The sequence below is a fragment of the Alternaria dauci genome, chromosome 9 (assembly GCF_042100115.1).
Source record: "Alternaria dauci strain A2016 chromosome 9, whole genome shotgun sequence".
Lineage (NCBI taxonomy): Eukaryota > Fungi > Ascomycota > Dothideomycetes > Pleosporales > Pleosporaceae > Alternaria > Alternaria dauci.
In genome coordinates, this window is record NC_091280.1 from 1,175,042 (window position 1) to 1,191,497 (window position 16,456).

At 52.4% G+C, this 16,456-nt stretch overlaps 5 protein-coding genes across 5 annotated transcripts; 3 read left to right on the forward strand and 2 right to left on the reverse strand.

Moving 5' to 3' along the window:
• Positions 1-1,417: 1,417 nt before the first annotated feature.
• Positions 1,418-2,916, forward strand: ACET3X_009079 (uncharacterized protein; the record flags this gene model as incomplete). Its single annotated transcript, XM_069455233.1, has 2 exons — positions 1,418-2,215; positions 2,263-2,916. The coding sequence occupies 2 exons, from the start codon at positions 1,418-1,420 to the stop codon at positions 2,914-2,916; spliced, it is 1,452 nt and encodes a 483-aa protein (XP_069303156.1).
• A 4,485-nt stretch (positions 2,917-7,401) lies between these two features.
• Positions 7,402-8,502, reverse strand: ACET3X_009080 (uncharacterized protein). The gene is made up of 3 exons (XM_069455234.1): positions 8,397-8,502; positions 7,804-8,312; positions 7,402-7,754 (listed from the first exon to the last, which is right to left on the reverse strand). Exons 1-3 carry the CDS (start codon positions 8,427-8,429, stop codon positions 7,604-7,606), a joined length of 693 nt encoding a protein of 230 aa, XP_069303157.1. The 5' UTR covers positions 8,430-8,502; the 3' UTR covers positions 7,402-7,603.
• A 327-nt stretch (positions 8,503-8,829) lies between these two features.
• On the forward strand, positions 8,830-10,842 carry ACET3X_009081 (uncharacterized protein). The gene is made up of 3 exons (XM_069455237.1): positions 8,830-8,996; positions 9,056-9,193; positions 9,242-10,842. Exons 1-3 carry the CDS (start codon positions 8,964-8,966, stop codon positions 10,781-10,783), a joined length of 1,713 nt encoding a protein of 570 aa, XP_069303158.1. The 5' UTR covers positions 8,830-8,963; the 3' UTR covers positions 10,784-10,842.
• Positions 10,843-11,402: 560 nt separating this feature from the next.
• Positions 11,403-12,103, forward strand: ACET3X_009082 (uncharacterized protein). Its single transcript, XM_069455238.1, has 3 exons — positions 11,403-11,491; positions 11,549-11,692; positions 11,753-12,103. Exons 2-3 carry the CDS (start codon positions 11,598-11,600, stop codon positions 12,012-12,014), a joined length of 357 nt encoding a protein of 118 aa, XP_069303159.1. The 5' UTR covers positions 11,403-11,491; positions 11,549-11,597; the 3' UTR covers positions 12,015-12,103.
• Positions 12,104-13,498: 1,395 nt separating this feature from the next.
• ACET3X_009083 (uncharacterized protein) lies at positions 13,499-16,398 on the reverse strand. The gene is made up of 5 exons (XM_069455239.1): positions 16,241-16,398; positions 15,690-16,189; positions 15,221-15,631; positions 14,303-15,157; positions 13,499-14,117 (listed from the first exon to the last, which is right to left on the reverse strand). Exons 1-4 carry the CDS (start codon positions 16,346-16,348, stop codon positions 14,632-14,634), a joined length of 1,545 nt encoding a protein of 514 aa, XP_069303160.1. The 5' UTR covers positions 16,349-16,398; the 3' UTR covers positions 13,499-14,117; positions 14,303-14,631.
• Between the last annotated feature and the right edge of the window lie 58 nt (positions 16,399-16,456).

Here is a 16,456-nt window from a genome sequence, read left to right on the forward strand (position 1 = left end):
ACACGTACTGTGTGTTTCAAAAATAGTAGGGAGGGTAATCTCCCTATCGATACCGGCCGTGTCTTGTGCTGTCGTTGAGACGTCAGGCATCGGGCTAAATGGCAAAAAGCCTACGCTCCGACTACTGCGAACTTGTTGAATGGTGGCCGCTCTCTACCGGACGGAGACATCTGCCAGGTACGCGCGCAGGAACACGTATCTTGCAGGCTTAGTCTTGAGCTAAAGGCGAGCTGCATCGGTTTTCCCGATTGCTAAACTCGGTGTGCAGGTCATCATAAACTTGTGATTCGACGCCACACACATGTTGTGCTCAGGTACGAAGTGTCATCCTTGACTGTGCCGTGCAGAGTGACGACGAGTTGAGCAAGTCCGTGTGCAGTTCTTATCGATTTCCTTCCACATACAGGAAATGACAGGTCGTCAAAATGACCACTGCCCTGGTTCATGTCCCTAAAGACAGCAAGCGGCCCTTGCGAAGATCTCGTTTCCAGTGCCCGGGCGATCCTTTGAGTGACTCCCGTTGCGGCCCAGCGGTAAAAGTACACAGCTCCACATTGGGTGGGTTCGCTGTAAGAAAGCATCTTTGCCGGATCGTCTTCGTTATCAGAGCCCTTGTCTCGAGGCCCAAAAAGAAACTTTTGCAGCAAATCGAAGCGCGTGCGGACATTAATCTTAGGCAGGGGGAGTCGGCACCGTTTGAAGATCAGCCACCAACGCCTCGCGTCCGGCGATCGTGACGCTAAGCGCCCCGAACACCGTCGTGAACGGGATGTATGTTTCTGTCCTATCGATAGGCTGGCTGTCGTCCAGACTCCGGGAAGCAAACAACGGGCGTCGCGTGGACTGTATATCGGTTTGTTTCAGACAACGGCGGCATACCTACTGCAAGCCTCGCTGCACACTAAAGGGACTCGGGCGTTACTGCTAAGTATTTTTGCGACTCGCGGAATGGGATCCTCTCATCCTACCCCTGATACCCGCGCCGTCTTCCCACTGCGCGCGGCTCCCCTGGCTTAGATCTCCACCTGGAAACCACTACGCACATACGCGAATCTAGTCACATCAGTCAAACTTTTGGAAGCCCTAGCTAATCTCGTCCAGGAATGGGGCGCCTCAAGCGTGGGCTGGCCACAGCAGGCTGCATGCAATTCCAGGTGCAGGCGGGCGTTGATGTATATTTACCCAGCATCCTGCTTATCGTTTCTTGCTCTTGTCGCTTGCCCCCCATCGCTCTCTTTGGCTTCCGGTACGGGAATACCATTCTTCCATTCTTTTGACTCTTCATACACACTCCTTTGACATCAAGAGCATCTAGAGTCTGTGACTCGGTCCTTTCATTAACAAACAGCTCACTCTTTTCGCTGTCTTACAATTGAGATCCACTTCCCATATACCCGAGCATCACCAACAAGCAGCCATGCGTTTCGATATCGTCTCCCTCACGGCCGGCTTTGCCGCAACTGCCTCCGCTCAGTGCGTTGGCAACTACTTCAGCTTCTACAACCGCGCTGGCAATGCCATGAGCTACCAGCGTCTCGACCCCGGTCTTTTCCCTGGAACTGAGAGCCCACATCTTCACTCCTTCGATGGAGGAAACGGACTTTCCAAGGCGATGGGCTTTGCTGATACTCAGGCCTCGGACTGCACTACTGCTCGTGTCAAGACCGACAAGTCCTTATACTGGCGCCCCACTCTATTCTTCACCAACGGAACCAAATTCTACCGTGTACCCGAGCTATCAACCAAGATTTACTACAAGTACGGCGATGGCAACAACTGGGCAAATGTCACGGCGTACCCAGAAGACTTTAACATGATTGCTGGTAGCCCGCTCAAGCGCTCGGATGGCGACAACCCAGCCGGTGTTCGTTGGGGCTGCCACGAGCCCGACGGTGGCTCGACAGCCATTTTCGCCAATGGGTTCCCCAAGGGCTTCAGCACTTGCAAGTACGGCTTCGCGTCCGAAGTCACCTTCCCTTCCTGCTGGAACGGTGAGAAGATGGACCCCAAGAACCCTAGTGCGCACATGGCCTACCCCAACGGCAACGCTGGGATTGGAATCGAGAACTGCCCGACTACTCACAGGGCTGCGCGCTTCCCGACTCTCTTCATCGAGTACTGGTGGGACGTTACCAGCTTTACCTTTGGTCCTAACGAGGCTCCTTGGATCTTGTCCAATGGTGACCCAACTGGCTATGGCTTCCACGGCGACTTTGTACGTTCTTTTGTACCTCTCTCGTACCTTTACTAACATGACGATAGATGAACGGTTGGGAGTCCGGTGTCCTCGAGAAGGCTGTAAGCGAGAACGACGGCTGCAAGTGCGGTTGCGGATGTGGACAGGCAGAAATGGAACAGTGCTTCGGTTCCGAGAACGTCAACAAGGACAGCGACGAGTCCTGGGCAAGCTGCTCTGCCATGGAGACATACGGTGGCGATGATGGAAGCGTCCTCGATGCTCTCCCTGGCTGCAACCCCATCCAGTCCGGTCCTGCTTCTGCTACCTCAGCATCCGGACTAGGCTGCACCGCTGCTCCTGCGCCTGCTGGCAACAGCAGTGCTACTTATTCCGCCACCGTACGCCCTACTTCCATGGCTGTCATCTCATCTGCATACGGGGCTGCCCCGTCCGGCGCCTACTCTGCGGCCCTACCCCACGTCTCTTCTGGAACGTCGGTAGTCAGCGAGGCCGCGACCCCTCTCCCCATGAGCGCTTTCCCATCATACACCGCCGTGCTTCCTGAGAAGCAGGTTGACAAGCCAACTGGTTATGATGCTGCGCAGCCTACCCTGATTGCGTCCGAGGCTGCAGATGCTACTACCTGCACTAGCGGAGCTACTGTGACTGAGACGGTGAAGGCAACTGTTACCGTCACCGTCGATGGACATGCCGCTGTGAGCACTGGCTCTTACTAATCCGTGCTTGAAACCAGATGACGATTTTTCCACACATTGCTCTGACGTATCCATCCCATTGAGCTTCCCTGCAATAAAAAATCGAATCGTACATTCTTACGTTTCATGTACATACTTTTCCAGTTTCAGGAACACAAAGACCATAAAGGATAGATGAAATTTCCTCAACCGTTCGTTTATCGAGAAAATTTTGCTGTTTTCCAATGACACAATTCTATGTATCGCGTGATTCACGAGTGCTCCAAAAATGCTGGGCGTGGTACAAAAGTATAGACGTTGATCCGTTGTGAGCCTTATACAACGTGCCCCATCCCTATGTTGTTATCAGCACTAACCTGTTGCTCAGGATACATGCTGAGAATGCAAATTGGGACCGTCTGAGGAGAAAGTGGGAATAAATGTGTCGACTGTTAACGCTGAAGCAGTCCATGTGTATGTCATGCATCAAAAACGCGGCAGGCCAGCGAAAGCGTGAAAAATCCTCCAAAGTCCCGTCTTGCAACTGCCACTGTCTCCGTGACGGCAAAATGGTAGTCCGCAGAGGCTCCGCCTGCAAAAAAGGAGAAGTGCGCTCTCACGAACGCCGATGATGACTCATCGGAGGTTTGAACTCCGGACCTTCAGTGTCCTAACTGAGCTTGTTAAAGCTATTGTTAGACTGACGTGATAACCAACTACACCAACGAGCCCTGTTTGATGACATGAGGTCCGGACAGCCGGATAATATCGTAAAACAAAACCGTCCCACTCGTTTGTTGGGTGTGGAAAAGGGGCAATGGTTGTAGTGGTTGTAAGAGCGGGGCAGTGCAAAACTTGAGATGGGCCGGACATTGAATTATTGGGCCACATCCACGAATCAGACGAGGTCCACAAACGCCTAGCTTAGCTCGCTATTGATAACTGGTCGACCGCCATCAATTACCAGATCGGCTGCTGCCAACGTCGAGATATCGAGAAAGAGACACATCGACCTTGGGGCTGGGCCCTGAGGTTTAGTCGAGATGCTGATTGGGCAGTTCGAACTGAAATTCGCTTCTGTCGTAGCCTGCTAGTAGCACCCATTGCTAATTCACATTCAACTTCGGGAAGCCTGGCTCTGGAGATATGATTACGTATCGTCCAAGCACAAAGGTGTGTTGGCAGTGTTGAGTTCGTATGGCAGTGGTGGGCGACAGGCTGGCCCTCTAGCAGTAGATGCGCGCCCGTACCGCTGACCTGCAAGTCTCACTCCGTTAAGCATCGCCATAGGGTGTAACATCTCCAACGCTTAGAAACGAGTGGATCAAGCTGGGAAAGAAGAGAATTCCGACTGTTCTACGCGTGACAGTCCTGGTGTGTTTCGATTGCGGCATGGCATGGCATGGGCAATAGTGTCCTAGGCGCGGCCTGCCTTTGCCAGAATGGGCGCTCATAATTTGCTTGCAACGTGAATCGGACGCCGCGAGGTACTGGCGCAAGTAACGCGTATGCCGCGTTCGTCCCGTTCCGAACGTGGTCTTCGCAGATACGAAGGCAAAGGTCAATTTGGAAATGTCGGCAGGAATGTAGACAAAGATTAGTTGGTGTTGCGTGAACAAGAGGTTGCGTTAGAGTTTTCTTGCGATCGCAAAGAGCAGTCATCGCTGGTGACTGGTGACTGCCTCTTCAGGCGCGTCTGAGCGCGCAGCCGACGCGAGATGGAAGGAGCCCAACCCATCCGCTACGATCATTGGTTGGCATTGGTCCTCCGATACCACTGATCCAAAAATAAAAAGAATACCCGTCGAACGTCACGTTGTCACCGTTTGCCAATCTTGTCTACAAAAGTCGCACATCAAACATCTACGCGACATCCAGATCCCGTCGCTTCGCCGGCACAGCGTTGTCCACTTCGGCAGCGAAGCGAACCCCAGCAGCACCACAGCCACATGCTGCCGTCGACCCACTCACAACGCTCCCTCAACGCATCCGTGCCAGGGTAAGCGGCAGCGCGACATGCGATTCGATCAAGAATGCCATCCGGACTGTGGCTAGTGAGGGGCGAATCTGCAGGTGCGCGACCTCATAACCGGCTGACGAACCCTGGATCTGCATGACATCTTCCAAGTGCAGTAAAGAGACCGGCGGGCTGTGGTGACGATCTCAAAATCAATCGCCACTTTGCAACGACTTTGCTTGCTGCAACGAATTATGGACGTCGACGGCATGCAACAGCGTACATGGGTAGGAACAGGTCAAAAAGTATGGCCACCGCTGCTGCTCGGCGCTGGCTTCTGGATTGTTTGCACCATTACTACCCGACATGAAGCGCTGAAACATTGCAAACATTGACTCTCCGCATTCGCTCTTATTACTACTGCTTTCTTTACAACACTCGCTCCGCATATATGCATTCGTTCAGAGGATGGAAGTGGTTGGCTTTGGGTAGTGTGGTGGGAATGGTACACGGTGCTGCATTGCCTGTTATTACACCTGCACCGCAACCAGAACGAGTTGATATTCCATCGTTAAAGCATAGACAAGATCCAGATGCGTAGGATGCCCTTTTTATACCACCAAGAGTACAACCGCGCTAACACCACATCAGCATCGAAATCTTACAAGTGCTTATTACTGCACTACCACTCTCGCTACGGCAAATTGCTGCGACAAACATACCCGCAGTCTCGAGCATACTGTGGGAGGAGTTCCTAGACGACAATCGGCCAGACTGGTTCGACCAACTTCCATATAATATACAGTCCTATTTCATACAGGAATTCGGACCTGCGACGGCAGCGCCACCTGCGAGCGAAGCACTACCCACTGATGTCACCGCATCTGTGACGGCAGTGCCAACGGGGGCGGTCTCAAATACAGATTCATCAGTACTAGAAACACCGTCTACTAGTGCGGTGGACTCTTCTTCGATATCAGGATCCGAAAGCTTGAGCGCAACACCTACGCCTACCGCATCTTCGAGTAGTCTCTCGAGCGCTATATTCAGTCTGGTGTCTTCCTCGGGGTTTTCCTCTACGTCTTCGACCACTCTAGCGGCTTCTTCGTTTTCTGCGACTACCATCTCGACATCGTCCTCGCTATCGCGTTCCTCCGCGACCCCAAGCCCGACCACAGATCCTATAGCCCCCGCGTCCAGCGACTCTGGCCTGACAAGACGCGAGAAAATCGGACTGGGTGTAGGTGTGCCACTAGCCGTGCTTGCGATTGCCGCAATCTTATTTGGATGCTGCTTTGTTCTGCGCAGAAAGAGAAGAAGGTCCATCGAAGGCAGTCAGCCGCCCTCGTCACCCGGCTTCATTCCTCGTTTCTCATTCCAAGACCGAGGCCTAAGCGTTGAGAATTTGGAGCACAGGCGCCCCTTGAATCCTGCATCACACCAGACAAGCCGATTCGTGGAGGACATGAATTGGGATGATGACGGCTATGACTCGGCCCCTATGTCTACAGCCTACCAGGGTCATGCGATACCACCGGCTGCAGGCGTGCCTCACTCAAACAAAGGGAACTCTATGCCGGCAGCGTCAACACCAATGGCGATGCAAGATAACCACACGCCCATTCTGGCGCCCGCGCTCTACCACAGCCACTCGTCGAACCGCGCCCGTGGCCGACGAACAAGCTACACGAGCCTTCACTCTGTGGCCGAAGTCACAGAGCCTGACGAAATCAACGCAGAGTCTCCTATCCTAGGGCGCCACAACTCCCCACCCAAGACAGGCCCTCGAAGACCCGCCGTATCTGCTTTAGACACGCGGTCTGTCCCTGCTGTAGCGAGCATAAAGCGAAAGCCTGTACCCACAAGTCCGATCAGTAGCCCTGCGGCAGAAGCATCCCGAGACCTTCTCCGACCCTCTCTGGCACAAAACACTGCCGACCATAGTGGCAGCAGTTCCTCGGGTCTTGCCGTTTCGAGTATGTCTTCCAACTCTGGGTACGCGTACCACTCGGACGATTCGGCGCCTATCTCTCCCATCACGCACCAGAAAGCGTCTTCGAACCCTTTCGCAGGCGGATATTCCTACCTTGAAGATTACGGTCCAGAGTACTCGAACGACGGGTACAACGACCAAGATGACGAGGTGTATGGCGGACATAGAACTTTGGACCGGTACCCAGATCCCAATACGCCAACGAGAAAGAGCAGCAAAACAGAGTGGCCGCTGAGAAATGTCATGGGCGGCGGTCAGAAGAGGACGAGGAGTCCCATGTGGGATCGTGTTTATGAACGTGTATGATGCATGGTAATGAACGATTTCCTTTGTTGTACATGTGCACTTTGTTTTTGCATGCTACGATATAGCACTGGCGTTTGTTTCCGGGGGTTATGAGTGTTGATGATATCCACTCCTTGAAGCGATGATACACAGCGTCTTTGTACGCATGTTCTTAATTTTTGGTTTTTTATACCCTCTTTCGCCGTATATATACACGAGCCTTCGCAGTTGGCCCAGGCGAAAATTCATATCAACATGACGTCGAAAATGGAACTTGCTTGTTTTAGAGAGCGGTCGGTGTGGTAATGTGCATGTAATAAAGCTCGCTAAATGTTCCGAGTAGTCTACAAGACTCCGTGCATGTACAGTCTACTCAGCAAAAGGCCGTTCTCCCAGTTTGACGCGGGACCCCTTCCTGCCTGTGCTCCATGACGGCCAAACGCTCCGGTCTGATGACAAGCCAACTCATCGTAACCGACGCCGACGCTAGCCTCTTAGTCGTGGAACTTCCTGTTCTCGTTCTCTCCGAAAAGGGTGACCCTGATGGATGGCAGGGCCTGGGACTCGAGGAGCTTCAACCGTTCTTGGAAAGTGTTGTTGATGTCGATTCTGCCGTTGGTTCCAACAATTATAGCACCACCAGCACTGGGTAGAATTAGCCATCTGTCAGACATTTGTCGGCGACCAAACTTACGACCCCTCGGGCAGCGGATCGCTCTCATCAATGGTGATGGAGACATCTTTGTCCACGTTCTTCTTGTACTCGGTCTGCGCCTCCTCGATGGCCTTCTTGGTGAGGTCGTAGTCGGCCTTGCGCACCTTGACCTGCAGCTTGTCCTCGTTGAGGGCATAGGCGCCCTCGAGAATCAGGTCCTTCATGACGGTCTGGTACTTCTTCTTGTCCTTTGATACGTCGGCCAGCTTCTTCTCGGCCTGCTCGAACAGCTTGTTGAGCAGCTCCTGGCGGGCAGACAGGATGCGTAATCGGCTCTTGTTGGAGACGGTGGAGCGGGTGATTTGCTGCGACATGCTGGCCTGCTTGAACTTCTTCTCGTACGACGAGTCAATCGAGGCCTGTTCCTGGCGCACGAGCTTGGACTTTTCGATGGCAAACTCCTCGTCGGCCTTGAGGCGGATCTCGTTTGCCTTTTCCATGGCCTCCTGGCGGATAAAGGCCGTCATCTTCTTGAGCTCGCCGGCGACCTGCCATCGGGGTGAGTGTTAGCTGTGGTGTTGACGTAGTGGGCGGGGAGCTTGCAGCTGGCTGGAGCTGGTGGAGGATTGTACCTGGTCGTCGGAGAGGGCGTGTACTTGCGACATGATGGCGGTGGTGTACGAGGTTCCTCTGGCTTGCGGGGGGTGGGGAGGAGGAATATGGGTGCTGGCGTCTGAGGCTATCGCAAGTGACGGAGCTTGGAGGTTGATGTTCAAGCTTGGGCCCCAGATGCTGCCCGCGCGGGTACCCAGGCCAGGCACGCTCTCCAGCAATGCATGGCACGACGTCGCAGATAGACGCGGGTCCCGTATCAGACGTATCGCTGCAATCATCCATCTCTGTCGCCTTTTCCCTACACACGCGACTTTCTTCTTCGTTGCTGCACCAGAGCTGTCCTCGTCGGCCCCAAACTACATCATCAGTCGGCTGATCCCTGCCGCATGCACGGCATCGGCTAGTCTTCCCCAACCGTCTCGTGCACTTCACCGACTCAGCGTGACGTTTCGCGACTCGCACGCCTGCGCTGTCCACGACTGAAGAACACACGCTCCCGACTCTACACGCACCCCACACACAGCATGCGCCCGACGACCAGGTAGCGATAGGCGCAGTGCAGCGACGACAACCGACAGGCAAACATGGTCGAACTCTCGCCCGGCGCGAGCGTTGCTGTCAGTATACATGGGCCCATAGCGCCACGGGCATCGAGTGCTAACCGGTCGCCATGCAGCTTGGGGTAATGGTCGGCCTTGCCTCGACCAGCATCCAGAGCATCGGCTTGACGCTGCAGCGCAAGTCCCATCTCCTGGAAGAGGAAAAGGACGACGACGACGACAGACGACCCCCATACAAGCGGCGGAGATGGCAGGTACGAACACTGTTGCATCACGTCGAATCTATTCACTAACCTACGCAGCTGGGCATGCTCATGTTCGTCGTGGCCAACATCGTCGGCAGCACCATCCAAATCACCACCCTCCCCCTTCCCGTTCTCTCCACCCTACAGGCGTCCGGCCTCGTCTTCAACTCGATATGCGCCTCCATCATCCTCAGCGAACCGTTTACGCGATATTCCTTTGTCGGCACCATGCTTGTGGCCATAGGCGCATTGCTGATAGCCTTGTTTGGCGCCATTGCAGAACCGTCGCATAACCTCGACCAACTGTTGACGCTGTTGGGGCGAAAGGCTTTCCTCACATGGATGATTCTGACGGGCGTGGTAGTCATCATGCTCGTCGTTGCGACGTGGCTACTGAAGCGCATGCATTTACGGACAACCCCTCGACTACGCCTGATCCGTGGAATGTTCTTTGGTTGCGTTAGTGGCATCCTCTCCGCGCATTCGCTCCTGATCGCGAAGAGTGCTGTTGAGCTTCTAGTCCGGACCATCATCGACCGTCACAACCAATTTGACCGCTGGCAGTCGTGGATGATTCTCGTCGGACTAGTCGTCTTCGCCCTGACCCAACTCTACTATATGCATCGCGGACTGAAGTTGGTCAGTACAAGCGTGCTTTATCCCCTAGTCTTCTGCGTGTACAACATCATCGCAATCATAGATGGCCTGATCTACTTTGACCAAAGCGATCGCTTGTCGAGTCTACACGCCGGCCTGATTGCGCTCGGAACTGTAGTCCTGCTCGCTGGAGTCGTCTGCCTGAGCTGGCGTCTTGAAGACAACGAGGAAGAACCCACATCACCCATCGCGAGCAAGCATACGGGCAGAGTTCAGATGCCCCAGACAGTGCTGCAACCAGGCATCGGTCTTGCGCACGGCCACCTTCTTGACGACCCTGCATCACCTCTGGATATCGATGAAGAAGCCCCCGGCGTTCATGGCTACATATCCGAACAAGCCAAACTGAAAGCTGTCGACGAAAGAACACCGCTCTTAGCTCGTGCACCAACCGGTCCCGCCCTTACCCTCGCCAACCCGAAGAAACGAGCATCAGTCGACGCTGGTGAGCCGAAAAGTCCTCAAACACATTCCCGCAGACCTCAGAGAAGACGGCGGATGACCATTTCAGAGGAGACAAACGAGATCTGGGACGAACTCAACGACAGAGAGACTCTGCCATCTCCTGCCAGGCGATCTGTGGATCTGGAACGGCGACCGAGGTCAGGAACCTTACCTCCACGCAGAAACAATACACGGTCGGCATGGCTTGACCAGATGCGTCGGCGGTCCTGGTTCGAAGGGTTTGGAAGCCGACAAGATAGAAGTGTGTCGCAGGGAAAACAGCCCATGGACAGCTCTGCGTCACTTCTTGATCACCCCGATCCAGATGACGGTGATACATCTGACGCCGATATGGACGATACATCCAGGAGAAGACAGACTTGGGGATACGGCCAGAGGAGCAAGAGCCAAGATGCTTTGGGCGACTGGTTCAAGCTGAAATGGTGGCGCAAGAAGTGGAAAGAAGACGAAGACCACGAAGAAGAACGACCTACATGATATTATTACAACTTCCAGCAATTTGAATATACCCAGAATGTACTATCACATTTCAGACACACAACAACAATGATTACTGCACAATGCGACTACCCCTAATAGGAAAGAAGAACGCCCGCTTTATGAACGTCACCCCGGTCACCCTTCAAGGCCTCATTTGAACGTTAATCCACATATGCAGAATCCCGGATAGAGTAATTCTTTCCTGGCGATAAGACTATAGCCAATTGCACATCGCGTCTTATTGCCCCACCTACACTACCCCACTATCCGCGTATACTAACAACATCTTGGGGTCGTCTTGCTCATCCCTCGCAGCGCACACTAACAGATGTATAGCAGTGGGTGCCTTTAGAAAGCTTAACTAGATTCTAGCCAGATCAGCTAGGCTTTTGTTGCAAGCCAAGCGCCGCATTCGGTATCAAAGTCCCAGCTACTACGCTGCTCTATGCTTACGTAGCGGTTGACTGGATGTCGGAAGAAGGGCAACTCCGTTTGACAGGGTGCAGTTACTAACTGATGACGCCGTCAGCCTTGATTATTGGGTCATGATAAGCAAAATTGGCGTACATAAAGCTGGCTGTGCTCTTGCGTGTTCCAGATACGGCGACCTTTAGGACACTAAGTAGCTCCAGCCATCTCCACGATCTCACGCAACATACTACGAGCTGTAAACTAACGAGTACACATACCTAAGTTCCTGCCACTGTGAGTCAAGCTCAATGAACGTGTGTTCTGTAACCTCTCACTAACAACAAAGACAAGCATACCCTTATTCCACATATTACAAAGTACTACCATACCAACCGCCACCATGCCAGCAATGCAGTACTTTGAGAAGGCGCAAACAACGTTCAACCCACCGCTGATCGCCAACGAAAACGCCTACTTGGGTGACGTCGTGTCATCGTAAGCTTACCCTGTCTATATGCCATCATCCCACCGCCACTACTGACCGTTCTCTACCAGAGAGTCTACAGATCCAGAGAAGCCCATAAGTGGTGGTTTCTACCGCCTGGAGAAAGGAACGCCGCTCGTGTACACGTATACATATGATGAGATAAAGATTATCGTCGATGGGCACTTCTACATCAGCGATGAAACGGGCAAAGAAGTCAAAGCCGAGAAGGGCGATGTGTTCTTCTTTCCAAAGGGGAGCAAGATTACGTTCAAGACGGATGATTTTGGATTAGGCTTTTTTGTGGGGCAGAGGAAGAAAGACGGTGCGTAGACAGCAGGCCTGAAGGAAAGAACAGGAAAAAGAGTATGATGAAGATTCTGCATCAGATGCATGGTACCGTCAAAACGGCTCAAATCAGCTGGTATGCCTTGAGATAGGCCGCTCTGCTTACCGTTGTCAGCACGTTGCACCAAATCGCAGCTCTTGCACATAACAAGTCGTTTAGTATGTGCCTTGTGTTTCACATTGAAGGTGTAGGGCTTTGCTCTATGCCGAGCACCTAATTGTGAACACAAGTATAAGAACGACAGACCAGACTGCCCGTCACAACATTCCATGAGTCAAGGTTCATTTACAAGACTCTCAAGCTTCCTAATGACCCAATATCAAACCCTGATCCTTTTCACCAAGCCAATACTGGCAGGTACCTTGATGGCGGCTACTTCAACCACTTATACAGCAACCGAACTAACCAATCTGACAACGAAACCAAGAGGAATTTCAATGCTACGACCCAAGCAAGTTCTCTTAAGGAAGACAGCTGTCTCGTTCAAATGTCGCGACATCCTCACCATAGTTCGCTCATAGCAAGACCCCGGAAATCACTGACCTGGCCTCATTTCCGGCTCCGATGAAGCTAGCATCATTCTGTTCCAAATGCGCATCATCTGCCTAAAAAGACAATAAAGCCTCATTAGTAACCTTCCATCACGATGAGTGGGAGGTCGACGGCTTGGTGGGCGATCCATGGAAGACTGGATAGAAGGCCTGGCAAGTGGGTTGGCGGAGTGATTGTGTGAAGAGCGGAAAAAGTTCTTTTCTTCTAGTTGCTTAAATTTTCCAGATATCTCATTCGAGGGTTTCTTTCGAGAAGTAGAAGTTGCGGGTGACGCATTACGCCTCGCGTCTTCGTGGTACCAGTGGGTATCTAGGTACCAAGGTACGAGATCCTGCGGTATCCAAATACACCACCAAAACCGTTGTGAGTCATCTCTAGCAGGATATTCAAGTTTTGTTGTCGCACAGTGCTATGTCTTAAGTCTGGTATATTTTAACTGCCCAGCCTCGACTCACTCGAGCACACGAACGAGTCCTTCCGCCAATATTCCAGCAACTGTAAGGTGACGAGGATGGAGCAACCGTTCGACATCAAAGACTTACGTGTCCGCAAAAGATTCAATCAGCTTTTTACCAGGAAAAGCGTTTTGGGAGAAGGCGGAGATGGCATAGTCCACGCATACGAACACAAATCTTCGAAAGCGCTCGTCGCAGTAAAGACGCCATATTCGTTTGACTCTGAAAACGACAGAATCAATGCAGCCAAGCGCATCGAGATGGAGATCGAAAATCTGTCAATCGTTGGGCAGCATGAACACATCGCAGGGATGTTGACGTGGTCCTCTTATCCCATGGTGATCTTCCTTCCGGTATGCGAGCTAGGTGATCTTATCAATTATGTGGTCAAGTGGAAATTTGAACAAGGAACCCAGCAAAGAGTCCTGCGACGTATATCCGAAGTGACGATTTGGAAATGTTTGCATGATATGGCGCTTGCTTTGGATTATCTGCATAACAAGTGCGACAAGTACGGCTATACGCACAACGATATCAAGCCAGACAACATCCTAGTGGACTTACCCAAGGGCTGGAATATGAAAGACGGGCTCCCCGATGAGCCCGTGTTTAGACTGACCGACTTTGCTCGTATGACATCCGAGCATCCAGATAGAAGCGCAAGGTGGACGTGCTTTTGCGGTACACCTGAATATGCACCGCCCTCCAGCGAGCGCAAGGCTTTGCGACCCTCCGGTGACATCTGGGCTCTAGGCGGCACCTTGCAAACTCTCGCTCTGGGCGTATACCCCATTCAATCCCGCGAGGCTTTCTCAGACAGCAGAAAAGAACAGAAAATGTATGTCCCTCCCCTCAACGACGAAGAAGGCTGGAAGAAAGACTACTGGCGCTTGCGCATACCGACCAGCGTACGACCCCTCTCGGCCACAAAAGAGGAATTGATTAATGACTTCGACGTCCGAGAGTCCATAGTTGTCAATGAATTTTACCCGAACCGTCCGTGGGAGCATAAGCCTTACAGTAGACGGCTCGATGGTTGGTATCAATGGATGCTTGATAAAGACGAGAAAAGGAGGGCTACTGCGAGATCGTTAGTGAGTCATTGTGTGCCAGGTGTTGCGCGAAAGATTCTTGTGGCGAGGGAAGCGGAGAAGGCGTCGGAATGCTTTGATAGGGCGAAGGCGTTGAGAGACGAGGTTGAGATGAAACAGCAGGGTAGGGTAGTACAGGCTTAAGGTGTGGATTTTGAGGTGGCGAATACTCACAGCGAAGAGAGTGGCGATTAGCGTGTCGTCGAAGTGGAGTATGGTAAATACGTTAGCTTTGCCATACGATGAATTGTGCTGCATCTAAGATGTGCGTGCTGATTCGTACGCGATGTCGGGAAACTGATAGACTGGTGATTTGGCAAGTCGTGTATTATTATGCTCTTCTGCATGTATGAGCGTGCTGAGCTGGAGCACTGCTTCCGACATTGTGATAACGTATCGCTCCCGTGGCTAGTCAAGAGTGCATTCAAAATCTCATTTCTTATTCCATTGCTAGACATGTTCCAACCTGTTCGCTGCTACCAGCGGGCGCTCAGATCCAAGGCTTATAGTTCCTGCTTGGAAGAAGTAGAGTTCTTGACTCTAGAGATCTTGAAACCACCGGGGGCTTGAGTCTGGAACATACCATTGGGGTCGTACTTCTTGGCAGCAGCCCGGATCTTAGCAACATTTGCAGCGCCGTAGCTACCGAGTGGGTCCTGGGAAGAATCGGCGTAGTTCAGGTACTGCCAGTCTACCAGAGCATCTTGGCTAGCTGCGAACTGTTGCATATCCTCGATAGCGGCCCTCAGTGCTTCCCTCGCGCGAACCTCGGTCTCTTCACCCTTGACAGCAATATCGAAAAGGAGCTTGACGGCATTGTCCTTGACGAGATCCAGACCCAAGACATTGCCTCCGCGTTCCGCACTATGCTTGGAAAAGATGGTCGGAATGGCTTGGAACATGCATTGGGTAATAAAGTCGTGGTCAGTGTTATCCGCCTTCCATGCTTCGACAAATCTGGTGTGGACATCAACAATGTATTTGAACACGGTAGGGTTGTTCTTGAAAGTCATCGTAAACCAGATGTCGCTAAGAGTTGTCAGCTTCATGTATCATGGTCACCCCCTCTCCCCAGTTGCAAGTAGAACATACCGGTATCCGCTAGGTTGCTCAAGCTCATCAGTGAGGTTCTTGTGACTTGCCAACCTTGTGGTATCAACTATGGCTGGGATAGCCATAAACTTGTCGAAGCCTGCAGGGGCAACGTTGCCAGCGACGTCTTCGTACGCAGCAATGATGACGATATCCTCCATGCTGGGAAGATAGCTCCAAAAGATGATACTGGAACCGTCAGGGTAGTTCTCGACATTGTCGACCCACGCTGTGTAGGCATCAATGTGTTGCTGTGTATAGTTCTTGGTGTGGATTCTCGAGCCACCCCAAAGATTTCCGGCGGTGAAAGTCTCCATATCGTAACGAGTGACGATGCCAAAGTTGAACGAGCCACCCTTGAGGGCTCGGAAAAGGTCACTGTTATATGTGGCGTTTGCGTTGATGATTTCGCTACTGTATGTTAGCAACAGATCCCAGATCTTCGTTCCCCGGCTTCTTGATCACTAACCCATCGGCGAGGACAACCTCATAATTTTGGACTTGATCACATGCGAAACCTCGGCGAGCAGTGTAAAAGGAGTTTCCTCCTCCTGTCAGGAAACCGGCTACACCGACACTGCTTGCTCGACCACCCGCGACAGTGACCCCATGAGGCTCAAGCGCTCCATACACACCTCCCCATCGGGTTCCGGGTTGGAACCGTACAAGGTTTGCTTCCTTATCATAGATGGTTGCGTTCATGAGACCGAGGTCAAGTGTTACTCCGTCATTGATGTTGTTGGAGCCAGCCCAGGTTGCATGCCCACCACTTCGCACGGCAAACTTGCAGTTGCTTTGCGAACCTAGTGTCTTGACGGCAGTAGATACTTCTTCGGTAGATACTGGTTGAACAATACACTTAGGATGCAGCTGAGCGCTCACGGACCAGTATGATGCCGTCCGATTCTTGTACTGCTCATCATCCTCGTAAAAGACGTACGCTAGTCCGGCATGCTCCAGCGAAGAACACTAAACTTTGTCAGCAATGCATAAACGTTGACTACGGAGTACATAGCATACGCAAGTTTCGTTCTCACTGCCAAGAACCACGTCCCTGATGGCACCGAACTGGGCAGCTTCGGCGCATAAACCGAGCGATGCAACAACGGTCGGTGCTAGGAGCTTCATGCTGTTTCAATTGAAGAACTTGGCACACTCGAAAACGTGGATGTCGAACCGATGCGCTGGGTCTAAGGGACTTTATTGTCGCCATAGCTGCAGTTTAATCATGCAATT